This window comes from Macrobrachium nipponense, chromosome 18 (genome assembly GCF_015104395.2).
Source record: "Macrobrachium nipponense isolate FS-2020 chromosome 18, ASM1510439v2, whole genome shotgun sequence".
Taxonomy (NCBI): domain Eukaryota; kingdom Metazoa; phylum Arthropoda; class Malacostraca; order Decapoda; family Palaemonidae; genus Macrobrachium; species Macrobrachium nipponense.
Window position 1 is genome coordinate 65,420,254 of NC_087211.1, and position 24,070 is coordinate 65,444,323.

The window sequence follows — 24,070 nt, forward strand, 5'->3', positions numbered from 1 at the left end:
CATTATTTTGTGGCTGTCATGCTTTTTCCCTAATTTAATTCCTGAGTGTTTCACAGTACGTAATTGTGTGTTTTGTACAATCATTTCCTTTCTTCAATAGTGAATCCCTAAAACTTGATTATTTTGCCTGTAATGATGCCTTTGGTGTGATGGTGTATTCATTTCCTCCTCTACCTGATGGTGGTGTGTCTTCTTCTTCTTCTGGCCTTGTGTGTGTGTCATTGGGAAGAGTGGGGAGTTTGAGTGGACGTTCGTCCCCGCGTTGCTCACCCCTTCTGGGGCGCTCCCCACGCTTCCACCGACGCACTGCTTCTAATGCCTCTACGGTTTCCATTCAGCGGCGACGCTCGTCTCCTACACCGTATGTACACATAGCATGTTGTGCACATAGTCCCATTTTCTGCCTTAAGTTTTCTCTGTTGTGTAGAAAAACTTAGCTCACATGAATATTATAAATGGTTCAATAAAAACTTTTGTCTCAATTGCAGATGCCATTGCTCAAGACTCTCGTGAAACTTGACTTCATAAAATGTGAAATTTTCACAAATTATTTTGTCAGTAATACATGTATGTGACAGTGGTTACCATCCAGCAGTTTCTTTCCTAATGATATTTGAGTGACAAATATAAAGTGCTCTTTGTAGGAAACAATTTTCAATGGGAAGTTAAATAGTGTGAGATTGAATAGTAGTTTTAACATACAATAAGGACCCTTGAGTCCTAGAGTGTAGGTATATTACTGTCAGATGAAGTATAGTTGGTTACCAAGGTTTTTTTCAATATTCATTTAGGTATCTCAGTAGCTCAACCATTCATTTCATCACAGCCCATCAGTCTTAAATTGTCCTAAATTCATGAGTATGAAGGTTCAGCAGTCTTTTGTCTAACACCATGCAGAAAAAATGGGCCATTTTATCAATGAATGTGCCACCTGGACCCACAGGTATCCCTCAGTCACCTTCACTTAAGGTAAACCTGGAGTGCTGTTAACAGCTCTGTATAGCGTGGTTACTTTCCAGTGGGATCGCTAATCCTGCTCTTTAGAGTAATTATATATAGTATAATCATTTATTTCAGCTTCTCTCTTGAGTGCTCTCAGTAAGTGACATGCTGTATCAGTAATTTCTACACAAAGCTAGTACTAGTCTTACCATTTCCCTCCTGTATTCCTAACTTTGTAAGTTAAAGCTAACTTTGCAGGTAGAGATCTTTTGCAGTGTTTGTTTCATTCCAAGAATTTTTATGCATAATCTTACACTTGTTCATGATTTTGTACTGTTTAATGTTGACTGATTACTAGTTAATGATTAAGTTACTGGGATGCAAAACAAGTTTTTATATATGCAGACCCATCAATCATATTGAGTGCCCTACTCCCAGCTTCACAGATCTTGCCACCTCATTTACAGTTGATATGGATGTTGAGGGGAGGTGATTGAGGGGTACTTTAAGGTGCCAAGTTGATTTATACATTGTAAGTCTATCTAAATAAGTCACTTGTTCCGACACGGCATACAAACCCTTCGGTCCTTTTACAATAGGAAGGTATTTGAAGGTACTAGCGGCAGCTGGATAGGTCGTAAGCTTTCGAACAAGGGGTTTGGTAGTTAACTGCTTGTCCGACAGGCGCGCGCGCGCGACTGGGAGGTAAACAAATCACTCTTTTTGCTTTCGGCCTGCTGGCGTGGGTGGACGTTTATCATCGCTCTCTGCCAGCTTCATCGTCGTTGCTTTGCGCATGGTTGTGTTTTTTCTTTTCTATATCTAATGAAACTGAATTGTAAGTACAATCATTTCATATTTATTTCCATTGAATTCAATTGTGAATTAAAGGATCTTGGTTTCTCCACGCCCTCCCGAATTACCCGAGTGCCGGGACTGAAGGGCGTAAGTGCGGGAATTCATTTTCCCAGAAATGATCCTCGTATTGTGGTATGCTCGGTGCTGAGGGCGGGAGAGCGCTCGCTCCGAGCGTATATTTGGGTTGGAAATGTGTAGATGAAAATCGTAAGTAAGTGCTCTTTTCATTTATATTTTTTTTTGACCTGTATGCTCGTTGCCGAGCGAATGCGCTCGGCACGAAACTTATTCTGTATGGAAGTGGAATCGCAAGTACAGTATTCTTTTTCATTTTCATATATTTATTTTGATTGTAGCAGTACTCATTTTGGATCAGTTTCCGAGCTTACCCGGAAATTGATCCTTTCCCCTTTTTCCTATTTGAATGAAGTGAAATCGCAAGTGCAGTTCTTTTTCATTTCATATTTTATTGAGATTGCATTGTTTACTTGGATCAATCCGTTTCCTATTTCCCGGGAATTGATCACTTTCCCCTTTTTATTTGTATGAAGTGAAATCGCAGCGCAGTATTCTTTTTCATTTTCATATATATTTTGATTGCATCAATTCATTATGGATCAAGGTTTCCATTCATAATCTGGGAATGGATCCTTTTACCCTTGCGCTCGGTACCGAGGGCGCAAATGCGCTCGATCCGAGCCCTTATTCATTGTGAATGAATCGTAATGCAAGATTCTTTTTCATTTTATTCCTTTTATTATTGATTGCATCAATATTTATTTGGTTCAAGTTCCGCTCAGTCAGGGAATTGATCCTTATGCCCTTGCATTCGGGCCGAGGGCACGATTGCTCTCGGGCTCTTATTATTATTGTTGGGTACATGGGTTGCTGTGCGGGGGTGGGAACGAGAACCCCCCCCCCCCCCCCCCCACCCCCCCCCCCCCCCCCCCCCCCCCCCCCCCCGCTCAGCTCCCACAGATGGCCCTTCCCCTGGGGGGGGGAGGTTATCTGCGTTCTTCTCCTCGCCCGATCGTGGAGCGCGGGGCGAGGGCGCTCGGTGCCGATGTACAATTGTATTCGGGGTCTTCCACTCTGTTCGGAGGGAGGGCTCACCCCCCCGCGCGAGGGGACTTCCCCCCCACTAATCGCTACTACTGTTATTTCCGTAGGTGCTACTGCCACGCGGGTGGACCTTGGTGAGGTATGGGCGTCCTTCCATTTTGCAGGGCGTGCTAGTTTGTCCAGGGGCTGCAGTTCTATGTCTGGGCCTACTGCGGTCACCCATGGAGTGGTGACCACGCTCCAGGTGACGACGTCCCTCCTCACCTGGTGTACCTCGCCTCAGTGTAACAGTCTTGCCTACAGCCGCTGTGAAGTGCTGTTCGCCGTCCGGCGAGGGGGGCGTGCCGCCGCCGCTCGGTGGTTGCCGCGCTGCCGCGACCACACTTCCGCTGCCCTAGAGCTCGCCCCTGGACCTGCCGCCGGTACCAGGATGTTGCTGGCTGCTGCTCCACTTCCTGTGTTTTCCGGTGCTGCCTGCCGTACCTGCCGATTCTGGGCTGACTGTCCATGCAGTTGCTGCGCTGGCTGTCCCTGCCGTTGCTGCGCTGGCTGTCCCTACCGATGCTGTTGCTGGCTGTGCCTGCTGTTCCTGAGATGCCCATACCTGCTGACGTCGTCCCTGTTCCTTGGTGTACTACCCCCAGACTTTGGTCTGTCTGTACAGGTGCATCCGGGCCCTGTGGCTTCGGCTACAGCAGCCCCGGCTCCGCCCTGGATAGCAGATCTTACGTCTGTCCTGAGGAAGCTGACGAAGAAGAGGAGGAAGGTGTCGTCGTCGTCGTCGTCATCTTCTTCATCGTCGTCGGCTGCCGCCTCTTCCCCTTCGACTTCTAAGGCTTCACAGCCGAGGAAGAAGAAGGTTGCCTCCTCCCTCCTAAGAAGTCTCCCTCGGGAGCTTCTCGGGACCCGTCTCACCCTCGGTGGGACGGGAGGGTTCCTTCCGCTGGCTCCTCCTGCTCCTTCGGGAGCGGGGCCCGTCTCTTCTTCCGCAAGGAAGAAGACTACGGGGACCAGAGGGGGTACCGGCTAACACCGGTACTTCCTCGCCGGGTTTGGTGTCAGTGGTTCTGCCACTGCATCAGGTCCGTCTCGGCCTCTCGTTCGCGGGAGGTACCGAGTGTACGGTCGCCTACCAGCGACCGTGCAGCCAGGAACCAGACCTCGGAGCTCGCTCAGCGTCAGGTTCACGGCACGGGGCGGAAGACTGGTGACAGCCCGCTCACTTGCGATCTGCGCGACTCTCACCCAGACCAGCTGAGGCTGGGAAGAGGTCCTCCGTTCGCCGGTGCCAGCCACGGGCTGGAACCAGCGACGTGACGTGCCGTGAGGACATCACCGGTCTCACTTGTGACAGTGGAGCCTGCAGGTCGCCTGACCGTCGCTCTCACAGAGAGCGGATCGGGTACGGCAACCAGCACAGCTCTTCTGACACTTGAGATCGGGGCCGCTGTGCTTCAGTCCAGCCGTTCTCCACAGCGAGCGACGGTTCGACCAGGCCTGCAGCTCGATCGCCACCGCTGGTTGACGATCGCCTGCAGCCCTCCAAGCCTGCTGGTTCTGCCAGCGAGCGAGGAGGGAGCGTCAGGTCTGCCTCTCCCGTACCATTTCAACCTCCTAGGGTTTACACCGGGAGGAGCGAGGTATATTGAGGAGTGAGCTCGTGAGGGGATGCGCCCCTCATGATCCCACCACGACGCCCTACGTGCCAGGCACGGTTCTTGGACCGGCCAGGACGTATGCGCAAGTGGATGGAGAAGACTGAGAGGGCTGTCGCTGTTCCCCCTTCTTAGGAGGAAGGTTCTCGGAATATGCTCTTGTTCGAAGGGCTTAACGGTCCCACTCTGCAAGATGCTGTGACTTCCGAGATCCAGAGGAACTTTGCCGAGGTTATGGCGCTGATTCGTCAGCACAACGACCTCGGGGAAGGATCGCCGCTCCCACCAGCAGAGCCACGTCTCGGCTCGAGTCGTTTTGGGGCCCGAGAGGGAACCCAAATCGACGGTGTTCTGCCGCGATCGGAGCTTGCCGACTGTGTTGAACCAGGTAGTCTCTCGTCTCCGGACAAGAAGGCTCTCTCAGTTCTGGCCGGTCGAACAAGCTACTTCACATCCTCTACTGCCGGAACAGAGGCGTTTCTACGTGTCTTCGGACACCGTATTTGAATACCCCTTCGGTCCTCCTGAGGTTTCGACCTCGACGAGGACTGGAATGAGTCAGGAGGACGGTATCGGCTCTCTCCTGTCAGGTGTCGATCAGCCCCACCCAGACGACGTTCACATGGCGGCAGACCCTTACCTACAGTATGAGTTCGTAACCCTCCTCGGGAAAACGTTTTCTCCTGACGATATGTTTTCCCAGGCTCTGAGAGGCCATCGCCATAAGGCGATGGCTGCTCCTTTTTTTTTTTTTCTCTCCAACTGCTAGTTCCGCTGGGAAGGCGAGCCAGTATCCAATTCCTCCCCCATTCCCTCTCTCCTTACGGCTACGAGGGAAAGGGGAGGGATCCTACAGAGATTTCTCTGTAAGATCCCACGTTAGGGGCTGCGCGACCGGGGGGACCTTCGGGTCCTACCTGACGTAAGCCCCGGTCGTTGAGGAGGGATCCTGCCCCTTTCTCGATTTCTACGGGAATCGAGAGGACCACCGCCGATATCGTTTGACGAATTCGGTGGGGGTTTCGCAGAGTGCTTAGAATTCTACGGAATTTCCTAGCGCACTCGAGTGTTCGAGTTTTTTACGATCTCCAAACACTTAGGCGAGACCACGGTCCAAAGTGAGCGAGAATCCCCACCCCGATAATTGTTACACGATAATCGGGAACCTCGCATTATTGCTTCGAATTGTGCCTGTTAAATTTCTAGCATTTTGGAAGAAGACTGCTGCTGAAAGAAGAAAGAGTATCTCACAGTAGGCGATATTAAACCCTGGAATAGAGAAGAACGGACGGGAACTTCCAGTTTGGCTTGAACTATCGTCTTAGGTATTCTGTTCACCATTTAAGCTTTCCTTTAGGAAAGACTTCTCCTTCACTCTCTTGACTAGAGAACGAAGGCGGTCGATCTCCAATCCTTATTCTCATTCCTCGAGAGGAAAAGAATTTAGGATGGAGGTCGTGGTACAGAAACCTACAAATATACTACGTATATTACCCTCGCGACATGATTCTTTTAACAGTTGAATTGTCCGGGGGGTAGGCGCATACCGTAGTTAACTCTACGGTTTGTGACCGAGACGAATTGTATCTAATTGACTGCAACTCGGGGTTGCCTGCAACCTCCCAGCAGTTATCAGTTCGATTTTAGATACTTGGTATTGTCATGACAACACCAAATCAGCTTTTGTATTTACCGAAATCCGTTTCGGTTAAATATAAATTGCTCGAGCGTATTCTTTCTGCTCGATGGTTCTAGCCGAACGCATTCCTTCGTGGAATAATGGATTACCTGGCAACTCAGGGATGACGAGTCACCGAGAGCTACTGCGTATTGAACTGCCTGATAGCGGCTCAGTATCAGCTAGGTCTCGGAGACGCACGGTCGGTCAGGGCGAATGGGGTTACGTCTCTCTCTCCCTGGTTTGATTGACTACCGAACCGTATCTCTGCCCAACAATCATGGACTTAGGTCTCTGATTAACGGGGATTCTCGCAATAATGAAGGACCATCTACTGCTGTGACGCTCGATTTCATCGCCTTCGACATTGCGAGAATTTTCAACAGAGATATCTCTTGGACTCTTTCATACTTTCTGTTTACCGCACGGTAACAGAAGTCTGTACTGTAGTCACCCGCTGCATCGCACCGCGATAATGCGAATGATTTTTGCAGACATCTGAGTTTGTCTTCAAAATATCTCGTATTCGTAGGTGTGCAATTATTCATTGCTCGCCCCGAATTAACAGATATGTCAGAAGACATCGCCTACTCTCCGACCTGACAGCTCTACTTCCAAAATGTTCAGCCCATGAGAAGCAGTTCTTCAGGCAGTATTTCCCTGTCTTCATTACTGAAAAGCGCTCCGTCTTTTATTGCAACTACGATCCTCACCGGACAGCAATGAATAGCGGTTAGCGTTCTCAGTCTTTGTAGCACAGGTTCAGAATCTTGAGAATCCTTCTCTCGGTTCAGCTGTGAAGATGTAGGTTGCATTTTCTGTACACCTTCGTCTTCAACGACCACATAGTGTTGTTTCTCCTTAGCCGAGAATCAACTATACTATGAGATATCTTGCCATCAGGGACCTCGGTCTCTAGAAGGCAATTGACTTTCGCCTGTTGGGCACATGCCTTAAGAGAGTCATCACCTCGCCTTCTGGCATCGGTGACGAACAAATTATTTGTTTAGTCTCTTGGCATAACCCTTTTAAGGCGAAGGTCACGTGACTTGCTCGGGTGCTTGGACAACTTGCCTCCTACCGAACGCAGTCAGTCGGCAGCTGTCAGAGCGCCCAAGTCTGTTACGAACTTCCGCTGTGGACTTAGTTCGGTTGTTCCATAACAGTCTTTTCTTCTCGTCCTAACGGCTTGTCACAGTACCCATACCATCGACACCCACCATTGAGTGTCGGTGTCCTATCCACTACCGAGAAGAACAACTTCGCTGCAGACGGATAGAACCAATATGGGTACAGGACATCACCGAAGTCGAGAAGAGGGATAGGTCATACGACCATTCCCTTCTTTTCCTCTGAGGTAATTGCATGACTTTTACTGCGAAGTCAAGCATCCAGGGGATGGGGATTCGTGACGCTCGATTTTTCGTACCGAATTCGTAGCGAACGTACCTCTTGAACCCTTCCGGCTTCCATGAGCGATCGGTTAGAGTCCTTCACAATCCCCTCCCTAATGGACTTCACCGCCTTCGATGCGAAGGAGATGCTGCTTTGTCCTGTGAAAGCGCGACCGCGCTTTCTGAGAAACTCGACATCCCAGGCTGAGTGTTGAAGACTCTTCGTCAGCACCAAGATGACCTAGAAGTACACTCCCTCGAGTTACACAAGAACTTCTCCGTGGCGCAGGTACTGAAGGCAGGGGTCTGGTACAACCAGACCACTGGCACCTCCTTCTACCTTTTGGATATTGCCCACAGGTCCTTGGATCGTTTTCCTTGGACCCGTGGTGGCTGCTCAACACGTTGTGTAGCTAACCCAAAAGACCCTAGCAGGCTGAACAGCATCGAGTCCTGGTGTGACTGTAAGAATAGATAAGTGAATGAGAGAGTGACTGGCTTCTCTTCCTATCTTTTTCTCCCCCTCTACCTGTGGGTAGAGGGATACGGTCATCACCTTGCTGGATAAGGACGAGATGCCGGTGAGCTACTCGACAGAGCCCCATCCTATCCCTTTCACTAGGGATGGGAGCGAATATCCACCACTTCCTCCTACAAGGGGGGGGGGGGGGGGGAAGTGGATGCCAACAAGAGACAAACCATAACTTTATGTTGCCTCTTGCAAATAGGAACTTGTTCTTGTTTGCTGGTACGAAGAGATACGCTTGCCTCTCTCTTAGTACTTGGTCCAGAGGTCTGACCATTGATCCCTGCGGTGCACACCCCGATCAATCGGACAGAGCTTGGATCCTCCCTCGCTCTTACGACCAGGGAGGCATTCCAAGGTTGGGCGAACACCAGTCTGTTCACAAAAGACTCAGATTCCTCCCACCAAGAAGTGAGTCTTCCTATTGTAAAAGGACCGAAGGTTTGTATGCCGTGTCGGAACAAATGACAATTTGTCCAAATTGCATTTTTCCTAACTATACAAACCTGAGGTCCTTTTACACATAGTCCCACCTCATGCCACCCCTCACTCGCAGTTTTTGCTTGGGCCAAAAGCAAAAGTGATTTGTTTACCTCCCAGTCGCGCGCGCGCCTGTCGGACAAGCAGTTAACTACCGAACCCCTTGTTTGAAAGCTTACGACCTATCCAGCTGCTGCTAGTACCTTCCTATTGTAAAAGGACCTCAGGTTTGTATAGTTAGGAAAAATGCAATTTTGGACAAATTGTCATTTTTTGCCTTACAAGGTTGATGGTAAATGTGTTAATATATAACCTGTACTTGAGAAAAAAGCTCCAAGTTGCCCATTTCTTAAATAAAAAAAATGACTGACCTTCAAAAATGTTAGTGGAAGTCAGTTTTGGATGTCTTGAGCAGGCCAATATTGCTTTATATAGTGTGGGATTATTTGACTAAATTTTATACCAGTGAGAATTAGTCTATCTCTATCTAATTGAAGAAAAATTTTCCATCTTTTCACCAGTCTGGAGCTAAGTTTTTCTCATTTGTCCTATTTTGTCTTAAGATTTGGGATTACTTTTTTTTAAATTGTAATTTTTTATTTAGAATTAGTGTAAGAAAATATTTTGTTTTAATATCCAGGTCAGGTATTTGTTGTATTTCCTTTGTAAGCTACTGCAGTACTACTGTCATCAAGTGCAAAATTATTTAAATTTGTTCATCAATTCAGTTTGATCTTTTCAGGGTAAGTGTATAGGTATTTTATTACTTTCTTATATAGTAGCTTTACAGTCATTCCAGCTTTCTTTTTGATCTGAAAATGTCATACTGCATGATTGTATAATATAGTTTTGTTAGAGAGTTTGTGCAAAGCAAGTATGGATTATTGTATGGTTTTATTGTGTTGCATAATTTTTTCTGCAGTGTGTATGTAAATACAAAATAGTTGTTGCATTTGAAGTCAGTTGCTGCATTGATGCCTTAGTATAGTAATTTCTTGTAGGAAAAAAGGGTATGCTTAGTCGTGAATGGAGTGTTTATGCAAGTGTACAGTATGGTATCATGCTTATTTGCATAACGCAGTCTCATTGTCATACTTGTAGGAAATCTGTAGCAAGACTGCTTCCTGCATATTTGCAGAAAAAATTATTGTTGTACTTAAGTAAAATATTGGCTTAGTGGGTAATTATTAAACTGGTGTTGCAAGGAAAAATTTAAATGTTACTGGTAGGAACCTCATTATATACAAGATACAGAAAAGCTAGTGCTATTAATTTTCATAATTGTGTATATAGGGTATTGGAATTTGCATTAACTCTGCTTTTGTTGTTCTAGCTATTGCCACCTTAGAATATTGGAATGATATTAAGGAAATTGAAAGGGACATGAAAAAAACATGATGAGGTGCAGAATGCTTAATAAGCAAACTTGTGGAAAATAGCTGTTATTCAATATCGTAGATTGTCGGTACAGAATCTGGAGACTGGGAGTCAGAGATAGCTGTGGTGTTGGTAAACAGTACTAGTGACTTAGATGTGTGAAGTGTAATATCATAAGCTTGACATTCACCATAAGCAGTAATGCTTAGGGAGCCACAGGGAAAAAGAAAAAGCAGTATTTTATGAATTGAGATAATTTTGCATTAGGAAGCAGTGCATTATAGCTCATGCACTCTGGATTGGGTACCAAGCTAGGTGTTACCTTACTAATTTACGTAACTCTAGGTATACTGTAGCTAATTTTAAGACACTAGGATCATAAATCTTTGTATTATAGTGCTTGTTGGAACTGCATTTAAGTCATTACTGAGAATTTCATTTTTTTTTTCCACTAAAATAAAATAATGTTTATTACCAGCACAAGATTGGGATCCCCATTGATGAGGTCCTCATCACCATCATTGAGAATACGCACTGCACCCCACTCACCTACTCCAGGAAGTACAGGTGCATCTAGTGGATCGCCTCTTGCTAGTGCTTCTGTACAATCTTCGAAACCTGCAGGTAATACAGGGATTAGTGAAGCCCCTACTATATCGAGATCATCCTCCATCGCGTCTGTCACCCCGACATCTACTCCCACACCTCCTTTGGTTCACACATCCCGCGCAGGTCAGACTCAGGTTTTAGGATGATCTTTGTATTTTAGAGAGTATAGCAGACTATTGATTCAGTGCTTAGGATAATATAGTTCTCTTGTAGAATGTAGAGTGTAGTAAGAGTATAGAGGTGTAGTGATTCATATATATATATATAGTATTTATTTCTCTCGTAGAGTATATGAGTGGACAGTCACTACCCAACTTATGATTGAGTTACATTCTGGGTGGTCATTCGTACCTTTCAGTGTTCATAGTTGTTTTTAATATATAGGCCAGTGCATAATTCTTTAAAATGGTTACATTCCCAAGTTAACATGGGAGTCATAGACTACAGTATGCTATTTTCACAGCATTTGTAAATACAGGCAGTCTCCGACTTACAATGTTCCGAGGTTACAACGCTTTTCAATTATATTTATCAGGAATTATTTCCAGGTTTACGGCACATGTTCCAGGGTTACGACACTCACGACGCTGATCTGGCAGAAGAAATATGACTCCAAAAATGCAAAATAATCAATATTTGAAGGTTTTTTGATGAAAAATGCAATAAAAATGCAGTTTACATAGTTTGTAATGCACCCAAAGCATTAAAAGTAAGGTTTTCATAGGATTTTTGATGATCTTCCGGCTTGCGATGCGTCTCAAGAACGGAACCCCTCCCTGTCGTAACCCGGGGACTGCCTGTAATGGAGTATTATAAAGAATTGCTTTGGATATTAGGAAGGTAAAAACAAAAAAGTATAACTTAGATTCTTGCAACATTCAAAGTTTAGTATTTTTTCCATGCTTTAAAAGTTATGAACTTGGAGAGAATTTTACAGGAGCAGCATCTGACATTGGAAGTTCACGATACAGAAGCCATCTATTGACAAAAATACATACGAACCATTTCCAATGGGGAAAGGAAATTCAGAACACGGGAATGCAAATCTCAAACAATTTTAACTTTCAACCCTGCTTGTTCATATCTGAATGTTTGCAAATAGGATGGCGACTGTAGCAAATTTTGTTGAGGTTTTCATTAAATGCATTTGAACACTGTAGTAAAATACAGTACGTATACTCTATAGTATTTGTTTCTATTACTCACGCAATACTGTATACTGTAAAGGAGTTTTTCTCAGTGAAAAGGATGTAACTCTGAATTTTAATGTAATTCACTTTTGTTAATTTAAAAAAAAAAATAGTATTTTTATGACAACAGTTCCAGGAAAAGTATTAGTATTTGCAAGTGGACAAAGCCTTTCATGTCTCATATTAGAAATGTATTTACACTTGGCCTAATATTGATTGATGTAGAAGTAGTAGATCTTTACTCTATATTATGTTTCTGTCATAGGTTCAAGTGGGAATGAATCTGAAATAAGTGATGATGAAAGTCTCTCTGGTGATGGGAAGATGGGCGAGGTGGGTGATGGACAACGGTCTGTCATCATGCATATCATCTCTCAGCTGCGTCTAGGGATGGACCTTACACGCGTCACGCTTCCCACCTTTATCTTGGAGCGACGGTCTCTCCTTGAGATGTTTGCCGACTTTCTAGGCCACCCTGATTACTTTATAAAGTGAGATATTTTTACTTTATTAATGTTACAAAAATGCTAATGTTTGAGAGCATTTCACATATCTCAGATACTTGTGCATTATTTTTATTCTTAGCTATACCTTCTTAGTATTGAATAGCATATATTGTAAGTTATGTGCAAAGGTATTGGATATATAACAAAATTCTAGTTATAATATATGTATAAGATATTTAAGTCCTGTTGCAGAGTGAATTCATAGTCACAGATTCAGTAATGTCACTGATCATATTTCAGAGTTGCTGAAGCCACAACGCCTGAGGATCGAATGCAGGCTGTTGTGAAGTGGTACTTAACGAGTATCCATGTAGGTCGTAATGGTTCAGTTGCCCAGAAACCTTACAATCCTATTATTGGTGAAACTTTCCATTGTAGTTGGAAAGTTCCACTTGAACAAATGGCAACTCAGGTATGAAGAGAGTCAGCTTGTTTTGATGGTCCTGTCTGAGTATCAGTAAGCAGTTTTGCATAATCTTTATTGAACAAGTGAAATTTCATCAAGAATGAGTCATTCACTGTTTTTATTCTATGTCATGGTACGCTGTAGACAATACTAAAGTTTCCAGAACTTAAGGAAGTTCACAGTGTCTCTTTGGCTTAAATTGCATTACTTTCTGCCTTTTATTTTTCATGTTATTTTGTGGTCATTTACAGTAGTGTGTTTTTTTTTTTTTTTTTTAGTTGATTATAAGTATTTGCTACTGGTATGGCTTTTTTTAAAGCTATATCAATTAAAAATTCTTTATATTTTAAAGCTCTGTATATTAAAAATTCTTTATATTTTAAAGTAGAGCCAATTTTCCCCTATTTTTTTATATATTTACTATCTTATTATTCAAGGCTACAAACCTTGAAATCACATAAAAGTATCTGTATGTTGCCTGTCAGTCAGGTCTTAGTATTCAAAGGTTTGTACAGTGAAAAGAAAGTTTGGATAGTTTACAGTGTTTAATATGTTGCACTGAATGGTCAGGAGGATAGCATATTTTCCATAGCCAAGTGTTTAGTGTTATTTCATGTTACCAGGAACCAGGATTTCAACATACAATTTGTAATGTGTTTTGTTCCATAGGATAGTGAAGAAATACCTGATAGTAAATCAAAAGATGGAAAGAAACCTTACCTTACCATCAGATATGCTGCAGAGCAGGTGTCCCATCATCCCCCAGGTGAGCTTGTAAATTATAAGAGTTATGTAAAACATTCTTAATAATCTACAGGTTTCATGTTTGACAAATTAATTTCTTGTCAAGACACACGGAAATTGTGCCAGTGGTCATGTGATGATGATTGTGGTATTTTTCCCTCAAGGAATGTAAAGGGAAACCTATCGATAATGGTATTTCCTTGATCATGAAGGAAGGCTTGTTGCATTTTCAAAGCCGGCCTTTGAATTTTTTCTGTCTTTGTGGTGTCTCCCCTCAGCCTCTTTGGTGACTTATTTTGTAGTCATACCACCTTATTTCTATGATCTTTCTTATCCAAAGTTTTCAAGCATCTGTTGGCAAAAGGTCTGAGTGCCTATGCTTTTTCTTAATTTGTAAAAGCATGGATGTTTGCGATGCTCCTCTTTAAATTTCCAGTCATACATTGCTAGTTTTTTAAATGTTAATCATAAAGTCTTTGTTTTCAAACTTGTTTAAATGAAACTGGAGGACCATTTCTTGGTGTTATTAAAGACTTTTTAAACTAACAGATTACAAAGAGTAGTTGATGTCATTATAGTGGCCACAGGAATGCAAGCTTTGGTGTTCTCTGGGATAGTATTCTTGGCTCTTTACTTTTGAGAGCTCAGATATGATTGGTAACAAGTAATGTAAATGCCACTTATACGTGAGATATAACCTTCACTAGACACAAAAAACTTTGGTATTATTGCTTTGAAATGATGAAAATGTTTTGAGAAATTTAGTGATTTAATAAGCCAAAAATATTTGTTTACAACAGTTTATGATAACAACCAGGTAATAGTGTTGAATAAGCTTTTTGTAAATATGTCACAACTAAAGAACCATAGTCATTCTGAATGTGTTCTGCTAACCAATACAGCACAAAGTGCAAAGTAAATAGCCTTAATTTGTTGTTATACATTCATCATCAGCAATAGTGTTTTTAGACACACTTGAAGATTAGGTGATTTGATATTCTGAAATGTAAAGATTGGCAAGCTAGTGAAGAAAAAGTAAAATTTCATATAAATAAGTGTTTCATCCAGATTTCAAGGGTGACAAAAATTGTAGTGTTTTATACTTTGAGCCAAGAATTTTCTAGCTTTCTGTAGTGTTGTGACTATGGTGTCTTCAACATATAGAAAAAAAGTGGCATATTAAAAGTGAACAGCAGGTATTTCTGTATCGTGTGTTTCATAGAGGAATGTAAATAGATGTCAGAACGATTTGGATTTAGTTCTTTGTTTTCTGTAAGGAACATTGTGCTCAACATAAGTTTATACCCATTTTTGCCGATACATGTACATTATTAGTTTGGTATCATGTCAGATTTTAAAGGAATACATATTGCATTCAGGATTAACCTTTTTGGATATTGAAAATAGTGAAGTAGCTGCAGGAAAGGTTTATATGTATTGTAGTTTATTACATTTTGTAAAGATGAAGGAAGGAATAGAACTGTAATGTTTTAATAGTTACGATAAGCAACAGGTTCAATGTTGATGTTCTATCTATAATTTAAAAATTTCTAAATTTTATTGGGTTTTAAGTATATCTCAGTTGTTTTATGTTTAAGTAGATTTCAGCAAATAGGCAAACTGTATTTGTAACTCATCCTTTTTATTTTCTCATCTTTTTTTTTTCCTTTTGCGTATCTTTTCCAGTCTCTGCTTTCTTCTTTGAATGTCCAGAGAAGCAGCTTAGTATTAATGCTCATATCTGGACAAAATCTAAGTTTATGGGTATGTCAATAGGAGTGAATTTAGTTGGAGATATCACTCTTATCATTGGCAGTGTCAGAGAAAGTTACAGTCTCGCAATGCCCTCTGCGTATGGACGTAGCATTTTGACAGAACCCTGGGTGGAATTGGGAGGTCGCGTCAACATAATGTCCCCAGAATCAGGCTGCCAGGCTGCAATCGTTTTTCACACTAAGGTCTGATATGTTGATTATCCTTTGATGTATTCATGAAATTTATAAGACATTTATGTAGTGTAACAATTTTTCAAATTTCTTTTTGGTTTAGCATTGAATTTATGGTATTTAATAATCTTTTGTCGTTTTTCATTATGCTTATCTGTAATATGTACAGATGTGCCACTTAATGTCGAGGATACACTTTGACAAGTAGGATGTCAAGTGACTTGGGCAGTCAGTCATGATATACCATACCCACACTTGACTGTATCTAATTTACTTATTTTACTTTTACTATATACTATTCAAAATTCTGCTTGTGTGATAGGGTAACAACTTCCAGCTCTGATGTCTAGATAATTGCTCTATTTCTTTTTCTGTGTACTTTCACACTTTACCTTTGTTCCGACACGGCATACAAACCTTCGGTCTTTTACAATAGGAAGGTACTAGCGGCAGCTGGATAGGTCGTAAGCTTTCGAACAAGGGGTTCGGTAGTTAACTGCTTGTCCGACAGGCGCGCGCGGCGCGACTGGTATGGTAAAAACAAATCACTTTTGCTTTCGGCCTGCTGACGTGTGGACGTGTATCATCGCTCTCTGCCAGCCCCCCCCTTCATCGTCGTTTTGCTTTCGCATGATTGTGTTTTTCTTTTTCTATTTATCTAGTGAAACTGAATTGTAAGTACAATCATTTCATATTTATTTCCATTGAATTCAATTGTGAATTAAAGGATCTTGGTTCACCACGCCCTCCGATTACCCGAGTGCCGGGACTGAAGGCGTAAGTGCGGGAATTCATTTTCCCAGAAATGATCCTCGTATTGTGTATGCTCGGTGCCGAGGGCGGGAGCGCTCGCTCCGAGCGTATATTTGGGTTGGAAATGTGTAGATGAAAATCGTAAGTAAGTGCTCTTTTCATTTATATTTTTTTGACCTGTATGCCCGTTGCCGAGCGAATGCGCTCGGCACGGAAACTTATTCAGTATGGAAGTGGAATCTTAAGTACAGTATTCTTTTTTCATTTTCATATATTATTTTGTATTGTAGCAATACTCATTTTGGATCAGTTTCCGAGCTTACCCGGAAATTGATCCTTTCCCCTTTTTATTTGAATGAAGTGAAATCGCAAGTGCAGTTCTTTTTCATTTTCATATTTTATTGAGATTGCATTGTTTACGGGGATCAATGTTTCCGCTATTTCCCGGGAATTCCTGATCCTTCCCCTTTTTATTTGTATGAAGTGAAATCGCAAGCGCAGTATTCTTTTTCATTTTCATATATTTTTTGATTGCATCAATTCATTATGGATCAAGGTTTCCATAAACCTTGATCCATAAAGGTAAGGAATGGATCCTTTACCCTTGCGCTCGGTACCGAGGGCGCAAATGCGCTCGATCCGAGCCCTTATTCATTGTGAAGTGAATCGTAATGCAAGATGCATTTTCATTTTATTCCTTATTATTGATTGCATCAATATTATTTGGTTCAAGTTCCGCTCAGTCAGGGAATTGATCCTTATGCCCTTGCATTCGGGCCGATGGCACGATTGCTCTCGGGCTCTTATATTGTTGTTGGGTACATGGGTACTGTGCGGGGGTGGGGAACGAGAAACCCCCCCCCCGCTCAGCTCCCACAGATGGCCCTTCCCCTTGGGGGGGGGAGGTTATCGGCGTTCTTCTCCTCGCCCGATCCGTCGCGCGCGGGGGAGGGCGCTCGGTGCCCGATGTACAATTGTATTAGGGGTCTTCCACTCGTTCGGAGAGGGCTCACCCCCCCGCGCGAGGGGACTTCCCCCCCACTAATCGCTACTACTGTTATTTCCGCAGGTGCTACTGCCACGAGGGTGGACCTTGGTGAGGTATGGGCGTCCTTCCATTTGCAGGGCGTGCTAGTGTCCAGGGGCTGCGGTTCTATGTCTGGGCCTACTGCGGTCACCCATGGAGTGGTGACCACGCAACCAGGTGACGACGTCCCTCCTCACCTGTGTAACTCGCCTCACGTGGTAACAGTCTTGCCTACAGCCGCTGTGAAGTGCCGTTCGCCGTACCGAGAGGGGGGCGTGCCGCCGCCGCTCGTGGTTGCCGCGCTGCAGCGACCACACTTCCGCTGCCCTAGAGCTCGCCCCTGGACCTGCCGCCGGTACCAGGATGTTGCTGGCTGCTGCTCCACTTCCTGTGTTTCCGGTGCGCCTGCCGTACCTGCCGATTCTGGGCTGACTGTCCATGCAGTTTTGCTGCGCTGGCTGTCCTGCCGTTGCTGCGCTGGCTGTCCCTGCCGTTGCTGCGCTGGCTGTCCCTACCGATGCTGTGCTGGCTGTGCCTGCTGTTCCTGAGATGCCCATACCTGCTGATGTCGTCCCTGTTCGTGGTGGTACTACCCCAGACTTTGGTCTGTCTGTACAGGTGCGTCCGGGCCCTGTGGCTTCGGCTACAGCAGCCCCGGCTCCGCCCTGGATAGCAGATCTTACGTCTGTCCTGAGGAAGCTGACGAAGAAGAGGAGGAAGGTGTCGTCGTCGTCGTCTTCATCTTCTTTATCGTCGTCGGCTGCCGCCTCTTCCCCTTCGACTTCTAAGGCTTCACAGCCGAGGAAGAAGAAGGTTGCCTCCTCCCTCCTAAGAAGTCTCCCTCGGGAGCTTCTCGGGACCCGTCTCACCTCGGTGGGACGGGAGGGTTCCTTCCGCTGGTCCTCCTGCTCCTTCGGAGCGGGGCCCGTCTCTTCTTCCGCAAGGAAGAAGACTACGGGGACCAGAGGGGTACCGGCTAACACCGGTACTTCCTCGCCTGGTGTCAGTGGTTCTGCCACTGCATCAGGGTCCGTCTCGGCCTCTCGTTCGCGGGAGGTACCGAGTGTACGGTCGCCTACCAGCGATCGTGCAGCCAGGAACCAGACCTCTGAGCCCGCTCAGCGTCAGGTTCACGGCACGGGGCGGAAGACTGGTGACAGCCGCTCACGTGACTCTCACCAGACCAGCTCTCACTCTCGCGGCGAACAGCTGGCTACCCGGGGACGTGACGGTCCACGACCGGCCACGGGCTGAGGCTGGGAAGAGGTCCTCCCGTTCGCCGGTGCCAGCCACGGCTGGAACCAGCGACCGTGACGTGCCGTGAGGACAAGCACGGTCTCACTGTGACAGTGGAGCCTGCAGGTCGCCTGACCGTCGCTCTCACAGAGAGCGATCGGGTACGGCAACCAGCACCAGCTCTTCTGACACTCGAGATCGGGGCCGCTGTGCTCAGTCCAGCCGTTCTCCACAGCGAGACGGTTCGACCAGGCCTGCAGCTCGATCGCCACCGCGGGTTGACGATCGCCTGCAGCCCTCCAAGCTTCTGGTTCTGCCAGCGAGCGAGGAGGGAGCGTCAGGTCTGCCTCTCCCGTACCTTCAACCTCCTCGGGTTACACCGGGAGGAGCGAGGTATTGAGGAGTGATCGTGAGGGGTGCGCCCCTCATGATCCCACCACGACGCCCTACGTGCCAGTCACGGGTTCTTGGACCGGCCAGGACGTATGCGCAAGTGGATGGGGAAGACCGAGAGGGCTGTCGCTGTTCCCCCTTCTTAGGAGGAAGGTTCTCGGAATATGCTCTTGTTCGAAGGGCTTAACGGCCCCACTCTGCAAGATGCTGTGACTTCCGAGATCTAGAGGAACTTTGCCGAGGTTATGGCGCTGATTCGTCAGCACAACGACCTCGGGGAAGGATCGCCGCTCCCACCAGCAGAGCACGTCTCGGCTCGAGTCGTTTTGGGGCCCGAGAGGGAACCCAAATCGACGGGGGGTCTGCCGCGATCGGAGCTTGCCGACTGTGTTGAACCAGGTAGTCTCTCGTCTCCGGACAAGAAGGCTCTCTCAGTTCTGGCCGGTCGAACAAGCTACTTCACTTCCTCTACTGCGACAGAGGCGTTTCTACGTGTCTTCGGACACCGTATTTGAATACCCCTTCGGTCCTCCTGAGGTTTCGACCTCGACGAGGACTGGAATGAGTCGGAGGACGGTATCGGCTCTCTCCTGTCAGGTGTCGATCAGCCCACCCAGACGACGTTCAGTGGCGGCAGACCCTTACCTACAGTATGAGTTCGTAACCCTCCTCGGGGGAAAACGTTTTCTCCTGACGATACGTTTTCCCAGGCTCTGAGAGGCCATCGCCGTAAGGCGATGGCTGCTCCTTTTCTTTTCCAACTGCTAGTTCCGCTGGGAAGGCGAGCCAGTATCCAATTCCTCCCCCATTCCCTCTCTCCTTACGGCTACGAGGGAAAGGGGAGGGATCCTACAGAGATTTCTCTGTAAGATCCCACGTTAGGGGCTGCGCTACCGGGGGACCTTCGGGTCCTACCTGACGTAAGCCCCGGTCGTTGAGGAGGGATCCTGCCCCTTTCTCGATTCCTACGGGAATCGAGAGGACCACCAGCCGATATCGTTTGACGAATTCGGTGGGGGGTTTCGCAGAGTGCTTAGAATTCTACGGAATTTCTAGCGCACTCAGAGTGTTCGAGTTTTTTACGATCTCCAAACACTTAGGCGAGACCACGGTCCAAAGTGAGCGAGAATCCCCGATAATTGTTACACGATAATCGGGAACCTCGCTTATGCTCGAATTCCTGTAATTTCTAGCATTTGGAAGAAGATGCTGCTGGAAGAAGAGTATCTCACAGTAGGCGTTTAACCTGGAATAGAGAAGAACGGACGGGAACTTCCAGTTTGGCTTGAACTATCGTCTTCGGTATTCTGTTCACCATTGAAGCTTTCCTTTGGGAAAGACTTCTCCTTCACTCTCTTGACTAGAGAACGAAGGTGGTCGATCTCCAATCCTTATTCTCATTCCTCGAGGGGAAAAGAATTTAGGATGGAGGTCGTGGTACAGAACCTACAAATGTACTACGTATATTACCCTCGCGACATGATTCTTTTAACAGTTGAATTGTCCGGGGGGTAGGCGCATACCGTAGTTAACTCTACGGTTTGTGACCGAGACGAATTGTATCTTAATTGAACTGCAACTCGGGGTTGCCTGCAACCTCCCAGCAGTTATCAGTTTCGATTTTAGATACTTGGTATTGTCATGACAACACCAAATCAGCTTTTGTATTTTACCGAAATCCGATTTCGGTTAAATAATAATTGCTTCGAGCGTATTCGTTTATGCTCGATGGTTTCTAGCCGAACGCATTCCTTCGTGGAATAATGGATTACCTGGCAACTCAGGATGACGAGTCACCGAGAGCTACTGCGTATTGAACTGCCTGATAGCGGCTCAGTATCAGCTAGGTCTCGGAGATGCACCGTCGGTTACGTCTCTCTCTCCCCTGGTTTGATTGACTACCGAACCGTATCTCTGCCCAACAATCATGGACTTAGGTCTCTGATTAACGGGGATTCTCGCAATAATGAAGGACCATCTACTGCTGTGACGCTCGATTTCATCGCCTTCGACATTGCGAGAATTTTCAACAGAGATATCTCTTGGACTCTTTCATCTTTCTGTTTACCGCACGGTAACAGAAGTCTGTACTAGTCAACCGCTTCATCGCACCGCGATAATGCGAATGATTTTTGCAGACATCTGAGTTTGTCTTCAAAATATCTCGTATTCGTAGGTGTGCAATTATTCATTGCTCGCCCCGAATTAACAGATATGTCAGAAGACATCGCCTACTCTCCGACCTGACAGCTCTACTTCCAAATGTTCAGCCCATGAGAAGCAGTTCTTCAGGCAGTATTTCCCTGTCTTCATTACTGAAAAGCGCTCCGCTTTTATTGCAACTACGATCCTCACCGGACAGCAATGAATAGCGGTTAGCGTTCTCAGTCTTTGTAGCACAGGTTCAGAATCTTGAGAATCCTTCTCTCGGTTCAGCTGTGAAGACGTAGGTTGCATTTTCTGTACACCTTCGTCTTCAACGACACATAGTGTTGTTTCTCCTTAGCCGAGATCAACTATACTATGAGTTATCTTGCCATCAAGGACCTCGGTCTCTAGAAGGCAAGTGACTTTCGCCTGTTGGGCACATGCCTTAAGAGAGTCATCACCTTGCCTTCTGGCATCGGTGACGAACAAATTATTTGTTTAGTCTCTTGGCATAACCCTTTTAAGGCGAAGGTCACGTGACTTGCTCGGGTGCTTGGACAACTTGCTCCTACCGAACGCAGTCAGTCGGCAGCTGTCAGAGCTCCCAAGTCTGTTACGAACTTCGCTGTGGACTTAGTTCGGTTGTTCCATAACAATCTTTTCTTCGTCCTAACGGCTTGTCACAGTACCCATACCATCGACACCCAACATTGAGTGTCGGTGTCCTATCCACTACCGAGAACAACAACTTCGCTGCAGACGGATAGACCAGTATGGGTACAGGACATCACCGAAGTTGAGAAGAGGGATAGGTCATACGACCATTCCCTTCTTTTCCTCTGAGGTAATTGCATGACTTTTACTGCGAAGTCAAGCATCCAGGGGATGGGGATTCGTGACGCTACGATTTCGCACCAGAATTCGTAGCGAAGGACTCTGAACCCTTCGGTTCCTGACGATCGGTTAGAGTCCTTCACAATCCCCTCCCTAATGGACTTCACCGCCTTCGATGCGAAGGAGATGCTGCTTTGTCCTGTGAAAGCGCGACCGCGCTTTCTGAGAAACTCAACATCCCAGGCTGAGTGTTGAAGACTCTTCGTCAGCACCAAGATGACCTAGAAGTACACTCCCTCGAGTTACACAAGAACTTCTCCATGGCGCAGGTACTGAAGGCAGGGGTCTGGTACAACCAGACCACCGGCACCTCCTTCTACCTTTTGGATATTGCCCACAGGTCCTTGGATCGTTTTCCTTAGGACCCGTGGTGGCTGCTCAAACACGTTGTACTAGCTAACCCAGACCCTAGCAGGCTGAACAGCATTGAGTCCTGGTGTGACTGTAAGAATAGATAAGTGAATGAGAGAGTGACTGGCTTCTCTTCCTATCTTTTTCTACCCCTCTAACCTGTGGGTAGAAGGGATACGGTCATCACCTTGCTGGATAAGGACGAGATGCCGGTGAGCTACTCGACAGTAGACCCCTCCTAGCCCGCCCCCCGCCCCAATCCTATCCTTTCACTAGGGATGGAGCGAATATCCACCAATTCCTTCCCGACAAGGGGGGGGAAGTGGATGCCAACAAGAGACAAACCATAACTTTATGTTGCCTCTTGCAAATAGGAACTTGTTCTTGTTTGCTGGTACGAAGAGATACGCTTGCCTCTCTCTTAGTACTTGGTCCAGAGGTCTGACCATTGATCCTGCGGTGCACACCCCGATCAATCGGACAGAGGCTTGGATCCCTCCCTCGCTCTTACGACCAGGGAGGCATTTCCAGGTTGGGCGAACACCAGTCTGTTCACAAAAGACTCAGATTCCTCCCACCAAGAAGTGAGTCTTCCTATTGTCAAAAGGACCGAAGGTTTGTATGCCGTGTCGGAACAAATGACAATTTGTCCAAAATTGCATTTTTCCTAACTATACAAACCTGAGGTCCTTTTACACATAGCCCCACCTCATGCCACCCCTCACTCTGCAGTTTTTGCTTGGGCCAAAGCAAAAGTGATTTGTTTACCTACCGAGTCGCGCGCGCGCCTGTCGGACAAGCAGTTAACTACCGAACCCCTTGTTCGAAAGCTTACGACCTATCCAGCTGCCGCTAGTACCTTCCTATTGTAAAAGGACCTCAGGTTGTATAGTTAGGAAAAATGCAATTTTGGACAAATTGTCATTTTTATGCCAGGTTACAAGTAACATTTTAAGACATAGATCATTTAAAATTTTGTGTTATATGTCGTATACAGCATTTAAACATTTTGTAAAAATTTGTTTGACAATTCTTTTTCAATTACCTCAATTTTGTTTTTAAACAAAGGTCTAATAACTGCAAAATGCAGTACATATTACAAGCAAGCAATTCACCCACATTGAAAGGTAAATAGATTCTTACCTTGTAATACATTACCTGTACTTGATTTGTCAAGTAATTTATTCAAGGGTATTCTGAAGTAGCGAAAAAATTGTCTCCTCAGTGCGTTGGATGAGCCACACAACTGTAAGCCTTACTTTACACTACAATAGAGTAAAATGGAGTTAATTTTTTGTGGCATATTTCTTATAATTGAATCAATTTTTTCAGTTGTGTATTGTGTATGTTGTAGGTATTTCATGATCTTTTACAGCCATTTTATGGAGGAAAGCTTCACCGTGTGACAGCTGAAGTAAAAAATGCTGCTGGAACAACACTGACTAGAGTTCAAGGAGAATGGGATTCCTGTCTGGAGTTCACCTATGCTGATGGATCCCAGGAGGTTTGTTATTGCTTGCTCAGTCTCTCAATAAAGTAAGCTGTGTTGTTTTAAAGCAGTGAAAGACTTTTTTTTTATTTTTGGTACCTCAGCAATATAATTCTAGCATTTCTCCAGCTAATTTGCTTTTTATCTCAAATTAATTTCTTGTGTGATAATTAGCAATTAAAGAAGAGCAGATTTTTTTTTAGTTGTCATAACATTTTACAAGAATTATTATAAAATAATGTACATATTATGTAAAATAAGAATGAATTAATGTGCTCTTCATTACATGAATTTTGATTTACGTAGTACAGAGACATTTGATGAGTTTATATGCGAAATGAAAATTGTTGCTGTTGTATATTCTAATGCTGTCAACAATTTTCATCTTTTCCTGAAGTGACAGTAA

General features: G+C 45.2%; 1 protein-coding gene across 2 annotated transcripts in view; it reads left to right on the forward strand.

Moving 5' to 3' along the window:
• LOC135197106 (oxysterol-binding protein-related protein 11-like) overlaps positions 1-24,070 on the forward strand; it is a gene marked incomplete at its 5' end in the record, with an annotated part of 28,291 nt that continues 4,221 nt past the window's right edge. Inside the window, 7 exon segments of one of the 2 annotated variants that reach the window (XM_064224071.1) lie at positions 1-361; positions 10,451-10,704; positions 12,037-12,262; positions 12,518-12,689; positions 13,353-13,449; positions 15,114-15,385; positions 23,551-23,679. In XM_064224071.1, coding sequence (XP_064080141.1) covers positions 150-361; positions 10,451-10,704; positions 12,037-12,262; positions 12,518-12,689; positions 13,353-13,449; positions 15,114-15,385; positions 23,551-23,679 — 1,362 coding nt within the window. 2 annotated transcript variants of the gene reach the window in all.